This window comes from Balaenoptera borealis, assembly GCF_965194805.1.
Source record: "Balaenoptera borealis genome assembly, chromosome: 2".
NCBI classification, from domain to species: Eukaryota; Metazoa; Chordata; class Mammalia; order Artiodactyla; family Balaenopteridae; genus Balaenoptera; species Balaenoptera borealis.
The window spans coordinates 165037781-165062963 of record NC_138867.1 but is presented as its reverse complement, the minus strand read 5'-3'; the positions used below and the strand labels follow the sequence as shown (position 1 = coordinate 165062963).

Here is a 25183-nt window from a genome sequence, read left to right as displayed (position 1 = left end):
TTTACTGTGTGACGTAGCTGTTAATACTGCACAAGTACAATTAACAATAATGTTTAATTACTTCTAATGTTTAAGCAAAGTCAAGGGATTTTTCTCCCTTAAAATAAGTTTTAAACATCAAAACCTATGCCTATAAAATTTAAAACTTTCAACAGTCCCAACATTTTGAATGAAAACTATTATAAACCGTTATAAACTTCTCAAATGTTCCTTATATTATAGGTGTGTCAACCTCGTTATCTAGTGTAGAATCCTTCAAAGGTTTCTCTGTCTCTTCACCGGGTGACTTTTTCTAAGTGCAGCTCATGTGTGTGTTTCCTTTGTTGTTATTTCCATTATGCTGTGGCCATCAAGCTTTCTTTTGACTTGTTTTACTGTAGTATTTCTGTTTTCATCCTCTTATTTTGAATCTTTTCGTATCTTTACATTTAAATGTAATTAAAATTTTTCTTTTAAATTACATTTAATTTTAATTTAAGGATCTCATTTAAATGTAAAAGAAATGTGAATTTCTTGTAGACAGCACATATAGTTGAGTCTTTATTACCATTCTGACAGTCTCTGTCTTTAATTTGGGTATTTAGACCATTCAAGTTTTATGTGATTGTTGATATAGTTAGATTTGAATATATTGTCTTGATGTTTGTTTTTAATTTGTGCCATCTTTATGTCCTTTTTTGATTTTGGGGGGCACCTTTTTTGGATCACTCAAGTTTTTTTTTTTTTTTAAATTTTTTATTGAAGTGTAGTTGGTTTACAATGTTGTATTAGTTTCTGGTGTACAGCAAAGTGATTCAGATATGTATATATATATTCTTTTTCAGATTCTTTTCCATTATAGGTTATTACAAGATATTGAATATAGTTCCCTGTGCTATACAGTAGGACCTTGTTGTTTATCTGTTTTATATATAATAGTGTGTAACTGTTAACCACAGCTCCTAATTTATCTCTCCCTACCCTTTTTCCCTTTGGTAACCATAAGTTTGTTTTCCATGTCTGTGAGTCTGTTTGTTTTATTTATTTTATTTTTTTATTGAAGTATAGTTGATATGCAGTGTTATGTTAGTTTCTGGTGTACAGCAAAGTGATTCATTTATATACATATGTATTCTTTCTCATATTCTTTTCCATTATGGTTTATTACAGGATACTCAGTAGAGTTCCCTGTCCTATACAATAGGATCTTGTTGTTTATCCATTCTGTATATAATAGTTTGCATCTGCTAGTCCCAAACTCCCAATCCAACCCTCCTCTATCCCCCACCCTGGCAACCACAAGTCTGTTTCTGTTTCATAGATAAGTTCATTTGTGTCATATGTGAGATGACACATTGAAGTGATATCATCTGGTATTTGTCTTTTCCTCTTTTTTTTTTAGTATTTATTTTATTCTTGGCTGTGTCAGGTCTTAGTTGCAGCACTCGGGGTCTTCGTTGCAGCATGCAGGATCTTTCATTGTGGCGTGCAGGCTTCTCTCTAGTTGTGGCACGTGGGCTCAGTAGTTGCAGTGTGGGGGCTGCAGGGTGCGTGGGCTCTGTAGTTGCAGAACACGGACTTTCTAGTTGTGGCTCACATGCTCAGTGGTTGTGGCGTGCAGGCTTAGTTGCCCTGCGGCATGTGGGATCTTAGTTCCCTGACCAGGGATCCCCTGCATTGGAAGGCAGTTTCTTTTTTTAAAAAAAAATTTATTTATTTTTGGCTGCGTTGGGTCTTAGTTGTGGTGTGGCATGCGGGCTCTCTAGTGTGGCACGTGGGCTTAGTTGCCCCGTGGCATGTGGGATCTTAGTTCCCTGACCAGGGATTGAACCTGTGTCCCATGCATTGGAAGGCGTATTCTTAACCACTGGACCACCAGGGAAATCCCTTTTTCTTTCTGACTTACTTCACTTAGTATGATAATCTCTAGGTCCATCCATGTAGCTGCAAATGGCATTATTTCATTTTTTTATGTCTGAGTAATATTTCATTGTATATATATATACCACAGCTTCTTTAACCATTCATCTGTTGATGGGTATTTAGGTTGCCTTCATGTCTTTGCTGTTGTAAATAGTGCTGCTATGAACATTGGGGTGCATGTATCTTTTCAAATTATAGTTTTGTCTGGATATATGCCCAGGAGTGGGATTGCTGGATCATATGGCAACTCTATTTTTGGTTTTTTGGGGAACCTCCATGCTGTTCTCCATAGTGGCTGCACCAATTTACATTCCCACCGACAGTGTAGGAGGGTTCCCTTTTCTCTACACTCTCTCCAGCATTTATTGTTTGTAGACTTTTTGATGATGGCTATTTTGACTGGTGTGTCTGTTTAGGTACTCTGCCCACTTTTCGTCCATCAAGTATTTTTTATAATCTCTCTCTCTCTCTCTCTCTTTTTTTTTTGCTGTGCCGCGCAGCTTGTGGAATCCTAGTTCCCCGACCAGGGATTGAACCCAGGCCATGGCAGTGAAAGCACCATGTCCTAACTGCTGGACTGCCAGGGAATTCCCTATGATCCCATTTTATCTCCCTTTTTGACTTGCTGGTTATAATGCTTTTTTATTTTAGTGGTTATTTTTAGTACGCATATTTAGCCTATCACAGTCTACCTTCAAGTGATACCATACCACTTCGTGTATAATATAATCATCTTACAATAGTTTACTGTTATCATCCCCCCCCAACTTTGTTACTGTTGTCATGCCTTTTACTTGTACATGTATTGTAAACCCCATAATACATTATTATTATTTTGTTAAATAGTTATTGTTTGAAGATAAAGAGAAACAGTCATGTAGTTATTCATATAATTTCCATTTTTGGTGCTTTTCATTTCTTTGTGTAACTCTGTATTTACATCTGGTGTCATGTTTTTCTTATGCCGTAGGCTAGGTAGCTTAAACATGTAAATTTACTTCTTAACAGTTCTGGAGACGTCCAAGATCAAAGTGCCAGAAGGGTCAGTGTCTGGTAAGAACTCTCTCCTTGGGTTTCAGATGGCTACTTTCTCACCATGTACTCATATGGCTTTTCTTTTCTGCATGTACTGGGAGAAAGACAGCAAGCTCTCTGGTGTTTCCTCTTATAAGGGCATTAATTCCATCATGAGGGTCCCACCCGAATGACTTCATCTAGTCATAATTACCTCCCAAAGGAGTCAACTCTAAATACCATCACATTAGGGGTTAGGGCTTGAACATATGAATTAAATGGAGGGAGGCCCACAATCCAGTCCTGCTGCCTGAAGGACTTTGTTTTTTGTTTGTGGGTCTGCTGGCAATTAATTCTTTCAGTGTTAGTATATCTGAAAAGTCTCTGTTTTGTCTTTTTTTTTTCAATAAAATTTTTAGTTTGGAATAATTTAGATTTGTTAAAATGTTGGAAAGACAGTACACAGGTTTCTTTATACCATTCACTCACTTTCTTCTAACGTTAACATCTTTTTAACATTATAACCATGGTGCATTTCTCAGAACTAAGACATTAACACTATTGCATTAACTAAACTCTAGACTTCATTCAGATTCACCAGATTTTCCACTGCTAACCTATTTCTGTTCCAGGATCTAATCCAGGATATCATATTACATTTAGTAGCCTTCATTTTTTTTTTTTTACCTTTAAATTTTTATTTATTTATTTTTATTGAAGTATACTTGATTTACAATATCATGTTAGTTTCAGGGGTACAGCAGAGTGATTCAGTTATATATATTCAGTTATATATATATATATTCTATATATATTCCTTTTCAGATTCTTTTTCCTTGTAGTTTATTACAAAATATAGTTCCCTGTGCTATATAGTAGGTCCTTGTTGGTTATCTGTTTTGTATATAGTAGTGTGTATATGTTAATCCCAACCTTCTAATTTATCCCTCTCCCCAGCCCCCTTTCCCCTTTTGTAACCATAAATTTGTTTTCTATGTCTGTGAGTCTCAGCCTTCATTTTTGAAAGATTTTGCTGGTAGGTTTAAGAATTTTAGGTAAGTTAACTTTCTTCTTTCAGTATTTTAAAAGATTTTGCTCCCCTGTCTTCTTGCTTATATTGTTTCCAAGAAATCTGGTATAATCTTTATTTTTTCTCTGTGTTCATTTTTTTCCTCTGGCTTTAAGATTTTTCCTTTATCACTGTTTTTTGTGTTTGTTTTTTTTTTTCATCTTTTTTTTTGGCTGCTCCATGAGGTTCCAGAGATCAAACCCATGCCCTCTGCAGTGGAAGTGGGGAGTCTTACTACCAGGAAAGTCCCTATCACACCGGTTTTTAACAGTTGATTATGATATGCTTATTTATTTATTATTTATTTATTTTTGTATTTTTTTATACATATTCTGACTAGAAATTCTGTGAGGTATGACAGCTCTGTCAGAGTGACTTGCCTTTTCACTGTTTTTTAATTTTAATATTTATTTATTTATTTATTTTTGGCTGTGTCTTAGTTGCAGCATTTGGAATCTTTCATTGCGTGTGGGCTCCAGAGTGTGGGGGCTCTGTAGTTGTGGCTTGTGGGCTTAGTTGCCCCACAGCATGTGGGATCTTAGTTTCCCGACCGGGGATTGAACCTGTGTCCCCTGCATTGGAGGGCAGATTCTTAACCACTGGACCACCAGGGAAGTCCCACTATGCTTTTTTAAAAAGATGCTTCTTGTGCCTGTGGGTTTTAGAACTTACTGGATCTGTGGATTTATAGTTTTCATCAAGTTTGGAATGTTCTCAGTCATTATTTCTTCAAATGTTATTTTGTTCCTTGCCCTGTACAAGGACTGTAGTTACCTGTGTATTAGGTCACTTGAAATAGTCCCACAGTTCACTGATATTCTTTTCATTTTTGTGAATGCCATATGAGTCACATTTCAAGTGCTCCGTAGGCACTAGTGGCTACCATGTTTGATCCTGCTGATATAGAACATTTCTGTCATGGCATTGGCTAGTACTGCTCCTTTAAGAGATAACCAGGACTTCCCTGGTGGCACAGTGGTTAAGAATCCACCTGCCAGTGCACGGGACACGGGTTCGAGCCCTGGTCTGGGAAGATCCCACATGCCGTGGAGCAACTAAGCCCGTGTGCCAAAACTACTGCACCCGCACGCCACAACTACAGAAGCCCATGCACCTAGAGCCTGTGTTCCACAACAAGGGAAGCCACCGCAGTGAGAAGCCCGCACACCGCAGCAAAGAGTAGCACCCGCTCGCCACAACTAGAGAAAGCCTGCATGCAGCAACGAAGACCCAACGCAGCCAAAAATAAATAAATAAATAAAATAAAATTACTTCAATCAATCTCTCATTAAAAAAAAAAGTTAAAAAAAAAAAAAAGATAACCTGGACTAATCCTATCTTGCCTTAAATCTGCTTACCTTGGACACCCCCAAGAAATTCAAGCTTCCCATAGCTTCTCTCATCACCTAGATTCTCATCCCACGACTCTAATCCGTCATCTGGGAGCACTTTTCTAATATGACTCAGTCTCCCACTCCTGCTCTCAAAATGACTCTGCCCTTGGAATTTGGGTCAGTGATCCAAAAAATCCTCGACATTCTTAACCCTCTCTGTGGAAGTTCTCTTCATCTTCTTGCTCGAACTGAAAGATGGCTGTCCTCTGAGCGTACTGCTTCTCCTTGTACCTTCTCAGGTACTGGCTGTTTCTTCTTCCTTACAACACAATACCACTGACCTGGAGGTGGGGTAAGTATCCTCTTACTCCTCGTTGTTGCTTCCAGACTACTGGAAAACCTAGTTTGAAGCACAAACCATTCTGCTACGCCTGCTACTCCACCTTGAAGAAGTCATCTACTATCCTCCTGGTCACCCACCCCACCCCCTTTCCTGGCCATTTGTTAAAAATTATAACATATCACTTGCTGTCTTTCTTTTTGCCAGTCTTGCCATCATTCTTGGTGATTTTAATACGTACATATTAGACTGAAGAATATGAAAGTTGCAGTTTCTGTAGTTCAACCTAAGCTGTGATTCATTCATTATCTGTCCTCTCACTTCCTTTACCTTTTTTGGCTATCAGCTCCCATGGATCATACCATCTCAGCCTTTCTCAAGTGGGATTTCTGAGAGAGAAGTAAGCCTAATGTCCTCAGGCATCCATTGTATGTAATGCATTAACCTCTGTCCTCTGCATCTAGAATAGTACCAACCAGTTATGTACCATCCTTGGGAGAAGTAAGGAAAACATTCGATTCATTTTCTGTGTTCTGTGGTTCCAGTGAGGAACCCTGATTGAGCCTGTCAATAATAATCATGCCACTTTCAAGATCACCACCACCTATCTTTTCCAACTCACTCCTTCTAATACCCTAACTCCAATAATCCTTCAGCCCCACGGGGACGTCTAATTCCAGGCTGTCACCTTCTCATTGTCCATCATCCTGTCATGTCCTCACTTTCCTTCTTACCTAACCTAGGTCTCATGGTTATACTAACTATTCACTTGAATATTCTTTCAACTTCTTTTTTTTTTTTTTAAATTTTTAACTGAAGTATAGTTGATTTACAGTATTGTGTAAGTTTCAGGTGTATAGCACAGCAATTCAGTTATAGATTATTACAAAATATGGAGAATAGTCCCCTGTGCTGTACAGTAGGTCCTTGTTGGTTATATATTTTATGCATAGTATTGTGTATATGTTAATCCCAGGCTCCTAATTTATCCCTCCTCCACCACCCTTTCCCTTTTGGTAACCATAAGTTTGTTTTCTGTGTTTGTGAGCCTCTTTCTGTTTTGGAAATAAGTTCACTTGTGTCTTTTTTTTTTTTTTTTAGATTGCACATATAAGCAATATCCTATGATATTTGTCTTTCTCTGTCTGGCTTATTTCACTTAGTATGATAATCTCTAGGTCCATCCATGTTGCTGAAAATGGCATTATTTCATTTTTTTTTTATGGCTAATATTCCATTGTATATATATATACCACATCTCTTTATCCATTCATCTGTTGATGGACATTTAGGTTGCTTTCATGTCTTGGCTATTGTAAATAGTGCTGCAGTGAACATTTTGGTGCATGAATCTTTTAGAAATTATGGTTTTCTCCGGGTATATGTCTAGGAGTGGGATTGCAGGATCATATGGTAGCTCTATTTTTAGTTTTTTAAGGAACCTCCAAACTGTTCTCCATAGTGGCTGTACCAATTTACATTCTCACCAGCAGTGTAGGAGGGTTCCTTTTTCTCCACACCCTTTCCAGCATTTATCTGTAGACTTTTTGATGATGGCCATTTTGACTGGTGTGAGTTGATACCTCACTATCCTTTTTTTTTTTTTTTTTTTGATTTATTTGGCTGCATCGGGCCTTATTGTGGCACGCGGGATCTTCGTGGTGGCATGCAAGATCTTTCTTTGCAGCACACGGGCTTCTCTCTAGTTGTGGCATGCAGGCTCAGTAGTTGTGGCACAAGGGCTCTCTGGTTGTGACGTGTGGGCTGTAGAGCACTGGGCTCAGTAGTAGTTGCAGTGTGTGGGCTTAAGTTGCCCCACGGCATGTGGGATCTTGTTTCCCCGACCAGGGATCGAACCTGGATCTCCTGCATTGCAAGGCAGATTCTTAACGACTGGACCACCAGGAAAGTCCCCTCATTGTACTTTTGATTTGCATTTCTCTAATAATTAGTGATGTTGACCATCTTTTCATTTGCCTTTTGGCCATCTGTATGTCTTCTTTGGAGAAATGTCTGTTTAGGTCTTCTGCTCATTTTTTGATTGGGTTGTTTGTTTTTTTGAAATATTGAGCTATATGAGCTGTTTGTATATTTTGGAAATTAATCTCTTGTTGGTTGCATCATTTACAAATATTTTCTCCCTTTCTGTAGGTTGTCTTTTCGTTTTGTTATAGTTTCCTTTGCTGTGCAAAAGCTTTTAAGTTTAGTTAGGTCCCATTTGTTTATTTGTATTTTTATTTTTATTACTCAAGGAGATGGAGCCAAAAAGATATTGCTGCGATTTATGTTAAAAAGCATCTTGCCTATGTTTTACTCTAGGAGTTTTATGGTATCTGGTCCTATGTTTAGGTTTTTATTCCATTTTTTTTTTTTAAGGAATTCCTTTATTTTTATTATTTGTTTATTTATTTATTTATTTTTGGCTGTGTTGGGTCTTTGTTTCTGTGCAAGTGCTTTCTCTAGTTGCGGCAAGCGGGGGCCACTCTTCATCGCGGTGCGCGGGCCTCTCACTATCGCGGCCTCTCTTGTTGCGGAGCACAGGCTCCAGACGCGCAGGCTCAGTAGTTGTGGCTCACGGGCCTAGTTGCTCCGTGGCATGTGGGATCTTCCCAGACCAGAGCTCGAAACCGTGTCCCCTGCATTGGCAGGCAGATTCTCAACCACTGCGCCACCAGGGGAGCCCATATTCCATTTTGAGTTTATTTTTGTGTATGGTGTTAGAGAATGTTTTAATTTCATTCTTTTACATGTAGCTGTCCAGTTTTCCCAGCACCACTTATTGAAGAGACTGTCTTTTCTCTATTGTATATCCTTGCCTCCTTTGTCGTAGATTAATTGACCATAGGTGAGTGGGTTTATTTCTGGGCTTTCTATCCTGTTCTATTGATCTATATGTCTGTTTCTGTGCTAGGACCATTCTGTTTTGATGACTGTAGCTTTGTAGTCTAGTCTGAAGTCAGGGAGCCTGATTTCTCCAGCTTCGTTTTTCTTTCTCAACATTGCTTTGGGTCTTTTGTGTTTCCATACAAATTAAAAAATTTTCTGTTCTGGTTCTGTGAAAAGTGCCATTGGTAGTTTGATAGGGATTGCATTGAATCTGTAGATTGACTTGGGTAGTATGGTCATTTTGACAATATTGATTCTTCCAGTCCAACAACATGGTATATCTTTCCTTCTGTTTGTGTCTTATTTGATTTCTTTCATCAGCGTCTTACAGTTTTCAGAGTACAGGTCTTTTGCCTGCTTAGGTAGGTTTATTCCTAGGTATTTTATTCTTTTTGATGTGATGGTAAATGGGATTGTTTCCTTAATTTCTCTTTCTAATGTTTTGTTGTTAGTGTATAGAAATGCAGTAGATTTCTGTGTATTAATTTTGTATGTTGCAACTTTACCGAATTTGTTGATGATCTCTAGTAGTTTTCTGGTAGTGTCTTTAGGATTTGCTATGTGTAGCATCATGTCATCTGCAAAGAGTGACAGTTTTACTTCCTCTTTTCCAAATTGGGTCCCTTTTATTTCTTTTTCTTCTCTGATTGCTGTGGCTAGGACTTCCAAAACTATGTTGAATAAAAAGTGGCGAGAGTGGACATCCTTGTCTTTTTCCTGATCTTAGAGGAAATGCTTTCAGTTTTTCACCATTGAATATGTTATTAGCGTGGGTTTGTCATACGTGGCCTTTTTTATGTTGAGGTAGATTCCCCCTATGCCCACTTTCTGGAGAGTTTTTATCATAAATGGATGTTGTATTTTATCAGAAGCTTTTTCTGCATCTATTGAGATGATCATATGGTTTTTATTCTTCAATTCGTTTTTTTTTTTTTTTTTTGGCTGCATTGGGTCTTTTGGCTGCGTTGCTGCGCGTGACCTTTCTCTAGTTGCAGCAAGTGGGGGCTGCTCTCCGTTGCTGTGTGTGGGCTTCTCATTGGGTGGCTTCTCGTTGCAGAGCATGGGCTCTAGGCACGTAGGCTTCAGTAGTTGTGGCTCGCAGGCTCTAGAGTGCAGGCTCAGTAGTTGTGGCGCATGGGCTTAATTGCTCTGCAGCATGTGGGATCTTCCCAGACCAGGGCTCGAACCCGTGTCCCCTGCATTGGCAGGCAGACTCTCAACCACTGTGCCACCAGGGAAGCCCCTGATTCTAGGTTTTTCTTAACCTGGAGACGATTCTTTCAAATTTGTTTGGAATGTGTTAATTTCTTTTTCTGGGTTGGTGATTAGAGGAGAATGTTCATAAACTGAAATTTTTTTTTGCATTTTCTGTTTTTGTTTTATAGTTGCTTAGTTTGGAATTTCTTCTTTTATTCTTATCATTTCCTGGACAAAAGCTTCCCTTTTGTCACTTTAGTGTACTTCAGTCTAGTGAAGTACAGTTTCTTTTATGGATGGTATTGTTGATATTAGTGTACTGGGAGGGTGGGGAGGAGAGGTTGGAATGTTTCAGTTTTTTTCTTCAAGACCCTTCATTTTTTTTCCTCCTTTCTTTTTCTTCCATGAATCTGAGGGGTACCACCTCTTCTTTGTGTATCTCCCTCTTTTCCAGTAGCGGTGCATCTCTGTGGTTGCCACTATTGTTCCTCTCACTTTCAAGCCCTTTAAAATGTAGCTGACTGTGTGAAGTACCACATCTTGGACCAGTGTTTGGCCTTAGTGTGGGACATTCTAATTCTGAAGGTGATTTTGTCTGTGCTTTAAGTTTTTCATCTCTTTTTCTTATTTTTCATGGAGTCTCTTAAGCCTTCCCTTTCTCTGTTCTGTGTACTCACAGACTTGCAGCAGCAGTGGGAGCTCTGTTAGAATTGGTTGTTTATTTCTCTGCTCGCTGGTTATTTGAAGTTTGTGGTATGTTTTGTCTCCTAATAATGCTGAAGGCATTGGTCATAGATGGTGTTATTTCTGGTCCTTGTTGGTCTTGTGGTTTTTTCTGGGATGATACGTGGAGAGATTCAGATTTAGGTGATTACCATTATCTTCTAGACCTTTCATTTTCAGCCATTCTGGATCACTTTATTATAACACAGTCTCATATATAGCTTTGAGTTGAATTTTCTTAGATTCTGTTATATTCACTATATTTCTTTTTCTACATTCTTTGATTTTTGGTGCTCTGCTTTTGGCGTACTTTTTGGTATATGTTTTTTTGTTTTATTTATTTATTTTTAGGAAAAATAATTCAATTTCAAGCAGATGAATAAAACATCAAAGTGTCACACTGGATGCAAATCACCAAGCACAGTTGATAGAGTTTTCCAATTGATGATGTATATCAAGAGGGCTCAGAGCAAGTGAAGTAGGGCAGAAAATTAATATTGTTGGATAATGTTGCTTTATATTAATGCATGTTCCCTTATGTAAAACTCCATATTAAAAAATGCATTTTCCATGATTTTTGCAAGAATCTTCATACAGGTGTTTGCCCTTTATTGAAATATGAATTATTTTAACATGCTTATGAAACTTAGATTAAGTTGACTTTAACATATTGGAAAGTATAATTTTACATCTTTGCACAATATTTAAAAATAAAATTTCTTCCCATCTCCTTCACCTCCCTCCCTCCCTCACCCCCCACTGTTAACAGATATTCACTTCCATGTTACAGGAATTATTCTTCCTATAATTTTGTTTTTTGTTTTAGAGTTTGTCTTTTTTTCTTTTAATTTATTTATTTTATTTATTTATTTTTGACTGCATTGGGTGTTCGTTGCTGTGCGTGGGCTTTCTCTGGTTGCAGCGAGTGGGGGCTACTCTTTGTTGCGGTGCGCAGGCTTCTCATTGCGGTGGCTTCTCTTGTTGCAGAGCACGGGCTCTAGGTGCGTGGGCTTCAGTAGTTGTGGTGCATGGGCTCAGTAGTTGTGGCTCGCGGGCTCTAGAGCGCAGGCTCAGTAGTTGTGGTGCACGGGCTTAGTTCCTCCGTGGCATGTGGGATCTTCCCGGACCAGCGCTCGAACCCGTGTCCCCTGCGTTGGCAGGCGGATTCTTAATCACTGAGCCACCAGGGAAGCCCAGAGTTTATATTCATGACTTTTATAGCTCCTTTCTTCCTTATTTTTAAAAATTTAGCTTTCTATGATCTGGCTTGTCAGTTGTAAATAGTATCCCTTGACTTTCACTTATAGTGCATGCAATAGTCAATGAACTTATTCTGTTTTCCACTTCTGTCTTCTCTCATTTATTAGTTGCATTATCTCTGCATATAATATTTACATGCTTTTTTCTGTTCTCACCTGTACTTTTAGGCTTAGTTCTAAAATTTAATATATTAAATATTCACTATCAGTTCTTTTGCCAAGTTTCTCTAATCATTTTTTAGTTGAATAGTGCTTGTTTTTAATTAGATTTGACAAGTAGGCCTTGTGAGTATAGTATTTCCTGAGTTCTTATGTGTTTGATACTGTTTTTCTATAGTCTTGATATCTGAAAGACTGCTTGTTGGAATCCAAAATCCTTGGTTTAAAAAAATATTTTTTCCCTTGAGTTTCTTTAAAATGCTGCCTTTTTGTTTTTTTGCTTTGTATGTTGCATTTGATAAGTCCAGTTTATTTTCCTTTTTTTGGTAAGTGATTAGGCCTTTTTGTCAGTCTGCATGCTTTAAGAATTTTTCTTGGGTGAGATAGGTATATTAGTATATGTCTGGAAATTGACTGTTCAGGGTCCATTTTCCCAGGTAAATCGTATATACTTTCAGTTTGTAGATTCAGGTGTTTTCTCCCTTATAAATTATTTTTGATTATAGTGTTTATGTTAGTCTTTTTCATTGTTTTGTTTTCTTCTTCAGAGACCCCAATTATACACTTATTGGATCACCTTTGCCTGTATTCTTTTTTTTCATTTTTAATGACGTTTGTTTTCTTCCTCATTTTACAAGCAATACCTGTTAATTGCAGGCAATTAGAAATACATAGAAGCCTAAACTAAAACATGATAATCACCCATAATCCCCACCCTCTAGACATAACCACCATTATCATTTTTTAATTATTATTATTTTTTAAAGATTTATTTATTATTTATTTATTTAATTTATTTTTGGCTGTGTCGGGTCTTAGTTGCGGCATGCAGGATCTTTTGTTGTGGTGTGTGGGCTCTTCATTGTGGTGCGTGGGCTTCTCTCTAGTTGTGGCGTGCAGGTTTTCTCTTCTCTAGTTGTGGCACGCGGGTTCCAGAGCGCGTGGGCTCTGTAGTTTGCAGCACATGGGCTGTAGTTGAGGCACGTGATCCCAGTAGTTGTGGCACATGGGCTTAGCTGCCCCACGGCACGTGGGATCTTAGTTCCCTGACCAGGGATTGAACCTGCGTCCCCTGCATTGCAAGGCAGATTCTTTACCACTGGACCACCAAGGAGGTCCCACCATTAGCATTTTTTTTAAATTAATTAATTTATTTTTATATTTATTTTTGGCTGTGTTGGGTCTTCGTTTCTGTGCGAGGGCTTTCTCTAGTTGCGGCAAGCGGGGCTCACTCTTCATCGCGGTGCGCGGGCCTCTCACTATCGTGGCCTCTCTTGTTGCGGAGCACAGGCTCCAGACGCGCAGGCTCAGTAGTTGTGGCTCACGGGCCTAGTTGCTCCGCGGCATGTGGGATCCTCCCAGAGCAGGGCTGGAACCCGTGTCCCCTGCATTGGCAGTTAGACTCTCAACCACTGCGCCACCAGGGAAGCCCACCATTAGCATTTTGATGCATTTCCTCCCAGTGTTGACACACACACACACACACACACACACACACACACACACACAGTAATTGAAGTATAATTCACCTACAATGCTGTATTAGTTCCAGGTGCACAAAGTAATGATTTGCATCCATTGTATTCCATCAGTGGTATGAGAGTACTTGTTTCCCCACAATAAGTGTTTTATAAAACATTTTCACTTTTACCATTAGTATAGGTTTAAAAAAGTATCTATATAATTATGATTTGGATACTTAGGAGCCCCTTGTGTATGTTTTTCTATGAAGTGTTTTATCATATTCCTTGCCTATGGGAGGAGGTTAAATATTGGTCTCTGTATTGATTTATAAGAGCTCTATATATAAGGAAAATTAGCCCTTTGTCTGATAAATATGTTGCATACTTTTCCTCAGTTGTTCTGTTGCTTTTAAAAGTACTGATTTAAAATAAGTGACTGTGCACTGAGTTTAAACTTTATTATTGATTTTTAAACCTTGCATCAAGCTTTCTCTGAACTTGGGTGCGTACTTGCTGGTATTTTGCAGATGGACCAATTTTACATGAGCTTCTATATGACATAATTACGTGAGTATATTATGATTTTTAATTTTTATTGGTTCTGAGTCTACATTTTCCTTTTTCTACCATAAGAATCTTTTTCTGATGTTTTCTGTGAACATTTACAACCACCACTGATTCTTCAGAGGCTAAGTGGCCTCTCTTGGCTGTAGAGGAGGTAGAAAGAGTACTACTTTTAATGGCAGTCGCCCTGATCATATTTCTTGTTTTGCAACAGGAACCAAAGGAGGAGAATGGATTGCAGAAAATGAAGACAAAACAGTCGAATAGAGCAAAGTGTTTGGCTAAAAGAAAAATTGCACGTATGTTTTCACTTTTGTGTTGAGAATGGTTTGGAAATTACAACAGTCATAGACTTGACACTGGTTTCTTCATTAGGAAGAGGTTTCTCTGAATAAGGTTGTGTGTGCTTCCTGTTAATTCTGGGTTCCATTAAAATTTGTAGGGATCACAGTTAACCTATAGCATATACAACTGACTTATTAAAGACAATGTTGAAATTAAAAATGTGACCTTCAGAGTTAGGCACACTTGGATTTGAATCCTTGCTTCACCTTACTATGTGGACTTTAGGCAAGCCACTACTTTCAGCCTACCTCTGTTTCCTCATCAATAACATGCAGATAACACTTAGAAAGTCACTTAGTGGCTCCAATAATGGTGTGTTTTACTCTTTTGTTCATTAAAATTTTTAGGGAAAAACTCTTCTGTGTGTTTCCTGTATTCTTAACACTTCACTCTGGTCATCAAATGTGTAGGGTTTTTTTTTCCCCACACCAAGCGGTTCTCCAGCTCTCTGGCAGACACTGGGTGCCCTACAATTTAAGGAAATCTGACACTCTCAGATCCCACAAGTTAAGAGCTTAATTCTGCAGGACTACCCCTTCTTTTAGACGGCAGTTGCAAGTCCAGGTTGTTACCTGTGCTTCTGACTGACTTGCTATAAATCAGAGGTTCCCATGACCCCTTTCTTGGGTTTGATTAATTTGCTAAAATGGCTCTCAGAATTCAGGGAAACAGTTTACTTATTAGATGACTGGTTTGTTATAAAGGGTATAACTCAGGAACAGCTAGATGGAAGAGATGCATAGGGCAAGATATAGGAAAAGGGGTGCGGATCTCCATGTCCTCTCCAGGTATGTCACCCTCCCAGTACACACACATATTCACCAACCTCAAAGCTCACTGAACATTGTAGTTCAGGTATATTTATGGAGGCTTCATTATGCAGGTATGGTTGATTAAATCATTGGCCATTGGTGATTGGTTCAACTTCCAGCCAGCCCCTCTCCCTTCCCTGGACGTTGGGAAGTTGGAATGAAAGTTCTAATCCTCTAGTACCTTGGTTGGTTCCCCTGGTGACCAGCCCCCATCCTTAGGGTCTTTCCAAAAGTAAGTTCATTAACATAGTCTCTGGTGTGCCGAAGAGGGGATTGTTATGAATAACAAAAGACACCTTTATTGCTCTTTTCATTGAGGAAATTCCAAGGGTATTAGGAGCTCTGTGCCAGGGCCAGGGGCAAAGATTAGGTATATATTTATTATTATAAATCACAATATCAGAGAAATCCTTTGTTGGAAGTTTTTTCTCTTCTGACTTTGTTACTCAATTGTGAAGTCATTTAATAATTACTGTATTTTTGCATTTTAATGTCATGTGAGATGTTTAAGTATTTCAGTGAAGTTTTCAAAAACTATGATAGCTAGCTGAAATTATTACAACAGTTGAAGATAAAAAAGGATGTTTTTCACTGTTAATTTGAATTTTGGTGATTTAAGGTATAATTCTCAGCCTTATAAAATTAACCATAATTTTTGTTGTTGCTAAATCATTGTGTTATATCTAGAGGTGGCTGTCACTATGGTTAGATCTGTTGAATGTACTCAAGTTATTTTCAGTCTTGAGAATTATTGATAATAGTTACTTTTTGAGGTGCAATAATCTTTATCATTGATAGTTAGGTTTTTGTTACCATTGGTAGACTCTTGATAGTTGTTTGCTTGCTATCTGTGTTTCTCATTTTTGTATAATTGTGTCATGCTTTTTTTCCCAGTCTTACAGTCTTTTTAATTTTTTTTTAAATTCAACCTGACAATTTGTCTTTTTAATTGTCCTTTACGTTTATATTTAATGTAATTATTGATGTAATTGGATTGAAAGCTGTTTACTTGTTCCAATTGTTCTTTGTTTCTTCTTTTTCTGTTCTTTTTTTGTATTTGTTGAGTATTATTTTATGATTCCATTTAATTTCTACTATTTACTTACCTTATATCTCTTTTTAAAAATATTTAGTGGTTGCTCTAGAGTTTACAGTATACATGTTTAATTAATCACAGTTACCTTCAAATAATGTCATATTGTTTCACACGTAGTATAAAGATTCCCTAGTATAAAGACTCCCGATTCCTTTCTACCCTCCTTTGTGTTATTTTTACCATACATTTTACTTTTGCATATATTATAACACACAATACATCGATACTATTTTGTTTTAGATAGTTAAATGACTTTTAGAGCAATGGAAATAAAAAATAAAGAATTCCATATTTTCCTTTATTTGTGCCATCAAGGGCTTTTTATTTCTTTGTGTAGGTCCCAGTTTCTGTCCAGTATCATGTTTTTTCTGCTGGAAGAGCTTCCTTTATCACTTATTTTAATGTAGACCAATTAATTCTCTATTTTATTTTTGTCTGAAAATGTATTTCTCCATTTTTATGGTAATTGCTTTACTGAGATATAACTCACATACTCCATTTATTCATCATATAATACTTTCATCACTGAAAGTATACAGTGGGTTTTAGTATATTAACAGAGTTGTGTAACCATCACCACAGTCTAATTCTAGAATGTTCTCATCACTCCAGAAAGAAACCCTGTACACTTAACCAGTAACCCAAAGCCCTCATCCCACCCAACCCTAAGCAACTATTAATTTACTTTCTGTCTGTATAGATTTGCGTATTCTGGACATTCCATATAAATGGAATCATGTAATATGTAGTCTTTCATGACTGGTTTTTTTACTTAATTTTTTCAGGTTCATCTATGTTTTGGCATGTATTAGTACTTCATTCCTTTGTTGCCAGATATTATTCCACTATATTGCTGTACCGTGTTTTGTTTATATAGTCATCATTTGATGGATATTTGAGTTGTTTCTCCTCTTTGGTTATTGACTAAAGTTGCTGTGAATATTCAAGTACTCGTTTTTCTGTGGCTGTATGTTTCCATTTCTCTTGAGTAATATAGCTAGGACTGGAATTCCTGGGTCATATGGTAACTCAATATTTAATTGTTTGAGAAACTGCCAGATTGCTTTCTGAAATGGCTGCACCATTTTACATTTCCACCAGCATTGTATGAGAGTTCCAGTTTCTCCATATCCTTGCCAACAGTTATTTTCCTTTTTCTTTTTTTCCCCATTACAGCCATCCTAGTGGGTGTGAAATGGTATCTCATTGTGGTTTTGATTTGCATTTCTCTAATGACTAATGATGTTGAGCATCTTTTCATGTGCTTATTGGTCGTTTCTTTGCTTATTAAAAATATTTTTATTGTAAAATACACATAACATAAAATATACTACTTTAACCATCTATAACCATTTAAAAATGTTTTTATCATGAAGCAGTGTTGAATTTTGTCAAATGCTTTTTCTGTGTCTATTGAGATGATCATATGGGTTTTTGTCTTTTGTCAATTTGGTGTATTAATTGATTTTCATATGTTAAGTCAACCTTCCATTTCTGGGATGAATTCTACTCTGTCATAGTGTGTAATCTTTTTATATTATTTCTAGATTTGGTATGCTACCATGTTGAGAATTTTTGCATTTACATTCATAAGAGATATTGTTCTGTAGTTTTCTTGTGATGTCTTTGTCTGGATTTGGTATCAGGCTAATACTGGCCTCACAGAATGAGTTGAACATTGTTCCCTCCTGTTCTGTATTTGGAAAAGATTGTGAAGATTTAGTATTATTTTTCTTTAATTGTTGGACAGAATTCATCAGTGAAGCCATCTGGGCCTAGGCTTTTCTTGGTAGATAGTTTTTGATTACTAATTCAATTTTTTAAAAAATGTATTTATTTATATTTGGCTGCACTGGGTCTTCATTGCTGTGCGCAGGCTTTCTCTAGTTGTGGTGAGCAGGGTCTACTCTTCGTTGTGGTGCGCGGGCTTCTCATTACAGTGGCTTCTCATGTTGTGGAGCACAGGCTCTAGGCGTGTGGGCTTTAGTAGTTGTGGCGTGTGGGCTCTAGAGTGCAGGCTTAGTAGTTGTGGCACACAGGCTTAGTTGCTCTGAGGCATGTGGGATCTTCCTGGACCAGGGCTTGAACCCATGTCCCCTGCATTGGCAGGCGGATTCTTAACTACTGCACCACTAGGGAAGTCCTCAGTTTCTTATCTTTTGTAGTTCTGTTCAGATTTTATATTTTTTCTCAAGTCAGCTTTGGCAGTTTGTCTTTTATTTTTGTATTTGTTAGTAATGTCTCCACTGCCATTCTGCTTTTAGGTATTTGAGTCTTCTTTTTTCCCCCTGCTCAAATCTAACTGAAAGTTTGTCAATTTTTTTAGTTTTCAAAAAACCAACTTTTCATCTCATTGATTTTTCTTGTTTTAGTATTTTTTATTAATTTCTCCTCTATTATTTTGGTTTTTTTCTGTGTTCTTTAGGTTTAGTTTGCTCTTTTTTTTTTCTGGGTCTAGTGGAAGTTTAGGTTATTTGTTTGAGATCTTTCTTTTTTAATATAGGCATTAGATAGATGTCAATTTCCCTTTAAGTATTGCTTTAGCTAAATCGTTTAAGTTTTTAAGACATTTTCATTTTCATTCATCTCAAAGTATTTTCTACTTTCCCATTGTAATGTTTTCTTTCACCCATTGGTTATTTAGGAGTGTTTTGTTTAATTTCCACGTATTTGTCCACTCCCCAAATTTCTTCCTTTTGTTATTTATAATTTCACTCATTATGTTGGAAAACATACTTTGTATGTTTTTTATCTTTCTGTGTTTGTTGAGGCTTGTTTTATCACCATCATATGTTCTATCCTGGAGAATACTTCTTGTGCACTTGAGGAAAATGTTTATTCTGCTACTTTTGGATAGAGTGTGCTGTAGATATCTATTTAGTCTGGTTGGATTATAATGTTGTTTGTCTTCTATTTACTTGATGTTCTGCTTAGTTCTCCTTTTTACTGAAAGTGGTAGATTGAATCTCCTTCATTTTTGAGAAATACTTCCCTGGCTATAGGATATGGTTTGACAGTTTTTTCTTTCATCATTTTTAAGATGTCACTTTATTATTTTCTGGCTGCAGAGTTTTTAATGAGAAGTTGGCTTTAATCCTCATCTTTCTTCTTTTGAATGTAACATGTTTTTCTCTCTGACTTCCTTCAATATAGTCTGTATCTTTGTTTTTTTACCAGTTTGAATATGATGTTTAGGTATGAGTTTTTTGTGGGGGTCATGGAATGTATTTTTCTTGATAGTCTTTTTGGATCTGTGATTTGAGGTCTGATTTGAGATCTCTATTTACTTTGGAAAATTCTCAGCCTGTATGTGTTTGTGTGTATAACTTTCATTAAGACTTTATTTTATTAGAGCTGTTTTAGGTTACAGCAAAACTGAGGACAAGGTACAGAGATTTCTTACATACCCTCTGACCTCACACATACATAGCCTCCTCCATTATCAACTTCTATCAAAGTGATAGATTTGTTACAATTGATGTACCTGCATTGACATATTATAATCACCCTAAGTCTGTAGTTTACACTAGGGTTCACTCTTGGTGTTATACATTCGATGGATTTTGAGAAATATATAATGACATGTATCCATTATTATGGTATCAAACAGTATTTTCACTGCCTTAAAAATTCTCTGTGCTCCACCTATTCATCCCTACCCTACTTCCCCTGCCAGTCTGTGACAACAACTGATCTTTTTACTGTCTTCATAGTTTTGCCTTTTCCAGAATGTCACACAGTTGGAGTCATACAGTATATAGCCTTTTCAGATTGGCTTCTTTCACTTAGTAATATGCATTTAAGTTTCCTCTGTGTCTTTTCATGCTTTGGTAGATCTTTTTTTTTTTTTTTTTTAAGCACTGAATAATATTCCATTGTCTGGCTCTACCATAGTTTATTTATCTCTTCACCTACTGAAAGACATTTGGTTGCTTCCAAGTTTTGGCAATTAACAATAAAGCTGGAATAAACATCTCTGTGTAGGTTTTGGGGTGGACATGTGTTTTTAACTCCTTTGGGTAAATACCAAGGAACATGATTGCTGAGTACGCTAAGAGTGTTTTTAGTTTTGTAAGAAAGCGCCAATCTCTCTTCCAAAGTGGCTATACCATTTTGCATTCCCACCAGCAATGAATGAGAGTTCCTGTTACTCCATATCCTCACCAGCATTTGGTGTTGTCAGTGTTCCAGAACTTGACCATTCTAGTAGTTGTGCAGTGATATCTCCTTTTTTCAATTTGCATTTTGCTGATGATATATGATGTGGAATATCTTTTCTTATGCTTGTTTGCTCTGTATATCATCTTGGTGAGTTGTCTGTTAAAGTCTTTGGCCCACTTTTTAGTTGTGTTTATTTTCTTACAGTTGAGTTTTAAGAGTTCTTTGTATATTTTGGATAACAGTCCTTTATCAGATATGTCTTTTGCAAATATTTTCTCCCAGTCTGTGGCTTGTTTTCATATTCTTGCAACATTGTCTTTTGCAGACCAGGAGTTTTTAATTTTAATGACATCCAGCTTATTTACTTCTTTTATGGATCATGCCTTTAGATATAATCTAAACAGTCATTGCCATACCTAATGTCATCTAGGTTTTCTATGTTATTTTCCAGGAGTTTTATAGTTTTGTGTTTCACATATCAGTTTATGATCCAGTGAGTTAATTTTGGGAATGGTGTTAGATCTTTGTCTAGATTCAGTTTCTGGTATATGAAATGTCCAGTTGTTCCAGCAACATTCGTTGAAGATAATCCCTTTGCTTCATTGTATTGTCTTTGCTCCTTTGTAAAAATCAGGCGACTATATTTATGTGGGTCTATTTCTGGGCTCTCTCTTCTGTTCCTTTGATCTATTTGTTCTTTCGCCAATTCCACACTGTTTTGATTACTGTAGCTTTATGTAGTAGGTTTTTTGTTTTTTTAAATTAATTAATTAATTAATTTTTATTTTTGGCTGTGTTGGATCTTCGTTTCTGTGCGAGGGCTTTCTCTAGTTGCGGCAAGTGGGGGCCACTCTTCATCGTGGTGCACGGGCCTCTCACTGTCGCGGCCTCTCTTGTTGCGGAGCACAGGCTCCAGACGCGCAGGCTCAGTAGTTGTGGCTCATGGGCCCAGTTGCTCCGCGGCATGTGGGATCTTCCCAGACCAGGGCTTGAACCCGTGTCCCCTGCATTGGCAGGCAGATTCTCAACCACTGCGCCACCAGGGAAGCCCTGTGTAGTAGGTTTTAAAGTCAGGTAGCATCAGCCCTCCAACTTCGTTCTTTTCCTTCAATATTGTGTTGACTATTCTGGATCTTTTGCCCTCTCCATATAAACTTTAGAATAAGTTTGTTGGTATCCACAAAATTACTTGTTGGAATTTTGATTTGGAATGCATTGAATCTACAGATTAGGTTGTGAAAAACTGATATCTTGACATTACTGAGTCTTTCTATCTGTGAACATGGAATATCCCTTTATTTAGTTCATTCTTATTTGATTTTGTTCATTAGAGTTCTCTAGTTTTCCTCTTATAGATCTTGTACATTATTTCATTACCAATGTAAATGCTATTGTGTTTTAAATTTCAAATCACACTTGTTCATTGCTGGTATATGGAATGTGATTGGCTATTTTATATTAACCTTGTATACCATAACCTTACTATAATTACTTAATAGTTCCAGGAATTGTTTTGTAGATTCTATTGGATTTTCTACTTAGATGATAGTGTCATTTGTGAACAAAGACAGTTTTATTTTTCTCTTTACTAGTCTGTATATTGTTTATTTCCTTTTCTTGTCTTATTGCATTAGCTGGTATGTCCAGTACAGTGTTGAAAAGGAGAGATAAGAGGGGACATCCTAGCCTTTTTCCCGTTCTTAGTGGGAAAGCTTTGAGTTTTCACCATTTAGTATGATGTTGGCTATAGCGTTTTTATAGATATTCTCTATCAAGTTGAGAATGTTCTCTCTTCCTAGTTTATGGAGAATTTTTATCATGAATTAGTGTTTGGTTTTGTCCAGTGCTTTTTCTGAATCTATTGAATATGATCATGTGATTTTTCTTTTTTGTCCTGTTTATGTGTTGCACTACATTAATTAATTTTTGAGTGTTGAACTAGCATGCACATCTGGGATAAATCCCACTTGGTCATGGTGTATAATGCTTTTTATACATTGTTAGATTTAATTTGCTACTATTTGTTGAGGATTTTTGTATCTGTGTTCATGCAAGATACTGGTCTGTAGTTTTCTTATAATGTTTTTGTCTAGTTTTAGTGTTAGGTTTAATGGTGGTCACGTAGAATGACTTAGGAAGTATTCCCTCTGCTTCTGTCCTCTGAAAGAGATTGTATAGAATTTGTATAATTTCTAACTTAAATGTTTGGTAGATTTCATTAGTGACTCCATCTGGGCCTGTTGCTTTTAGTTGTGGAAGGCTAATTATGGATTCTGTTTCTTTAATAGATATAGGTGTATTCAGACTGCCTATTTCTTCTCATGTGAGTGTTGGCAGATTGTGTCTTTCAAAGGGAATTGGTCTGTTGCATCTAGGTTATCAGATTTGTGGGCAAAGAGTTGTTCATAGTATTCCTTTATTATTTTTTTAATGTCCATGAGATCTGTAGCAATGTCCTCTTTTTCATTTCTGGTACTAGTAATTTGTGCCCTCTCTTTTTTTAGTCAGCCTAGCTAGTAGTTGATCAATTTTATTGATTTTTTTTTTCTTTTTTTTAAAGAACCAGCTTTTGGTTTGGTTCATTTTCTCTACTTATTTCTTGATTTCAATTTCATTGATTTCTGCTGTAATTCTTATTTTTTTTCTGCTTACTTTGTATTTAATTTACTTTTTTTTTTCTGGTTCCCAAAGGCAGCAGTCCCTAATCTTGTTAGCACCAGGGACCAGTTTTCTGGAAGACAGTTTTTACATGGACTGGGGAGCAGGGGTGTATGGTTCAGGCAGTAATGCGAGTGATGGGGAGCAGCAGATGAAGCTTCGCTCACTTGCCTGCCGGTCACCTCCTGCTGTGCGGCCCGGTTCCTAACAGGCCATGGACTGGTCCGCGGCCCAGGGTTTGGGGACCCCTGCCCTAAGGTATAGACGTAGACGATTGATTTTAGATCTTCTTTCCCAGTCTGTGCATTTAATGCTGTAACTCTCCTCTAGGCACTGCTTTTGCTGCATCCTGCAAATTTTGATAAGATGCCTTTTTCATTTTCATTTGATTCGAAGTATTTTTATATTGCTCTTGAGATTTCTTCTTTGACCCATGAGTTATTTAGAAGTATGTTGTTTAATCTTCATGTATTTTGGGATGTTCCTGTTTTCTTTCTGTTATTGATTTTTAGTTTAATTCCACTGTGGTCTGAGTATAGACGTTGCATGATTTCTCTTGCTTTAAATATAAGGTGTGTTTTATGGCCCAGAACGTGGTTTGTCTTGGTGAATGTTCTGTGTGAGCTTGAGAAGAATGTGTGTTCTGTTGTTCTTGATTGGGGTAGTCTGTAGATGTCTATCATATTCAATTGATTGATGGTGTTGTTGAGTTAAATTATATCCTTACTGATTTTCTACCTGCTGGATCTGTCCATTTGTGATAGAGGGGGGTTGATATTTCCAACTGTGATAGTGGGTCATCTATTTCTCCTTGCAGTTCTATCATTTTTTGCCTCACCAATGACTCTTTTGTTAGGCACATACACATTAAGGATTGTTATGTCTTCTAGGAGAATTAATCTCTTTATTATTATGTAATGTCTTTCTTTATTCCTGATAACTTTTCTTGCTTAGAAGTCTGCTCTGTCTGAAATTAATAGAGTTACTCTTGCTTTCCTTTGATTAGTGTTGGCAGGGTATATTTTTCCATCCATTTACTTTAAAATTTTTTATTTATTTTTTTATTTATTTGGGCGCATCGGGTCTTAGTTGCAGCACACGGGATCTTTTAGTTGCAGCATGTGGAATCTTCAGTTGAGGCATGTAGGATCTAGTTCCCTGACCAGGGATCAAACCCTTGCCCCCTGCATTGGGAGCATGGAGTCTTAGCCACTGGACCACCAGGGAAATCCGCATCCATTTACTTTTTTTTTTTTTTTGGTTGTGTTGGGTTTTCGTTGCTTTGCACGGGCTTTCTCTAGTTGTGGCGAGCGGGGGCTACTGTTCGTTGCAGTGCGCAGTCTTCTCATTGCGGTGGCTTCTCTGGTTGCAGAGCACGGGCTCCAGGCATGTGGGCTTCAGTAGTTGTGGCACGCTGGCTCAGTAGTTGTGGCTCGTGGGCTCTAGAGGGCAGGTTCAGTAGTTGTGGCTCACAGGCTTAGTTGCCTGCGGCATGTGGGATCTTCCTGGACCAGGGCTTGAATTCATGTCCCCTGCATTGGCAGGTGGATTCTTAACCACTGCGCCACCAAGGAAGCCCCATCCATTTACTTTTAATCTATATTTCTCTTTATATTTAAAGTGGGTTTCTGGGACTTTCCTGGTGGTCCAGTGGTTAAGAATCCATCTTCCAATGCAGGGGGCATGTGTTCGAGCCCTGGTTGGGGAGCTAAGATCCCACATGCCGCGGGGCAACTAAGCCCACACGTTCTGGAGTCTGCACGCCACAACCAGAGAGAAGCCTACGCACTGCAACGAAGAGCCCAAGTGCCACAGTGAAAGATCCCACGTGCCACAATGAAGATCCTGCGTGCCACAACTAAAGACCTGAGGCAGCCAAATAAATTTAAAAAAATAATAATAATAATGTTTCTTTCTTTCCTTCTTTTTTTTTTTTTTTAAACATATTAGCTTTATTAATTTTTCGGAAGAATCAACATTTGTCTTTTATCAATTTTCTCAATTTTTTTTTTTTTTTTGGCTGCGCCATGTGGCATGTAGGATCTTAGTTCCCCAACCAGGGATCAAACCTGTGCCCCCTGCATTGGGAGCACAGAGTCTTAACCACTGGACTGCCAGGGAAGTCCTTAAAGTGGGTTTCTTGTAGACAACATATAGTTGAGTCTTATTTTTTGATCTAGTCTCTGTCTTTTAATTGATAC

The 25183-nt window shown here is 37.5% G+C and overlaps 1 protein-coding gene across 4 annotated transcripts in view; it reads left to right on the top strand.

Moving 5' to 3' along the window:
- Positions 1-25183, top strand: part of UIMC1 (ubiquitin interaction motif containing 1) — a 135310-nt gene that overhangs the window by 31607 nt on the left and 78520 nt on the right. For 3 of the 4 annotated variants that reach the window (XM_082380531.1, XM_082380530.1, XM_082380528.1), the window contains exons 3-4: positions 2911-2955; positions 14125-14209. In XM_082380531.1, the coding sequence (XP_082236657.1) occupies positions 2911-2955; positions 14125-14209 (130 nt within the window). The remainder of the gene's footprint in view (positions 1-2910; positions 2956-14124; positions 14210-25183) is intronic. The other variant, XM_082380529.1, reaches the window with a different exon arrangement.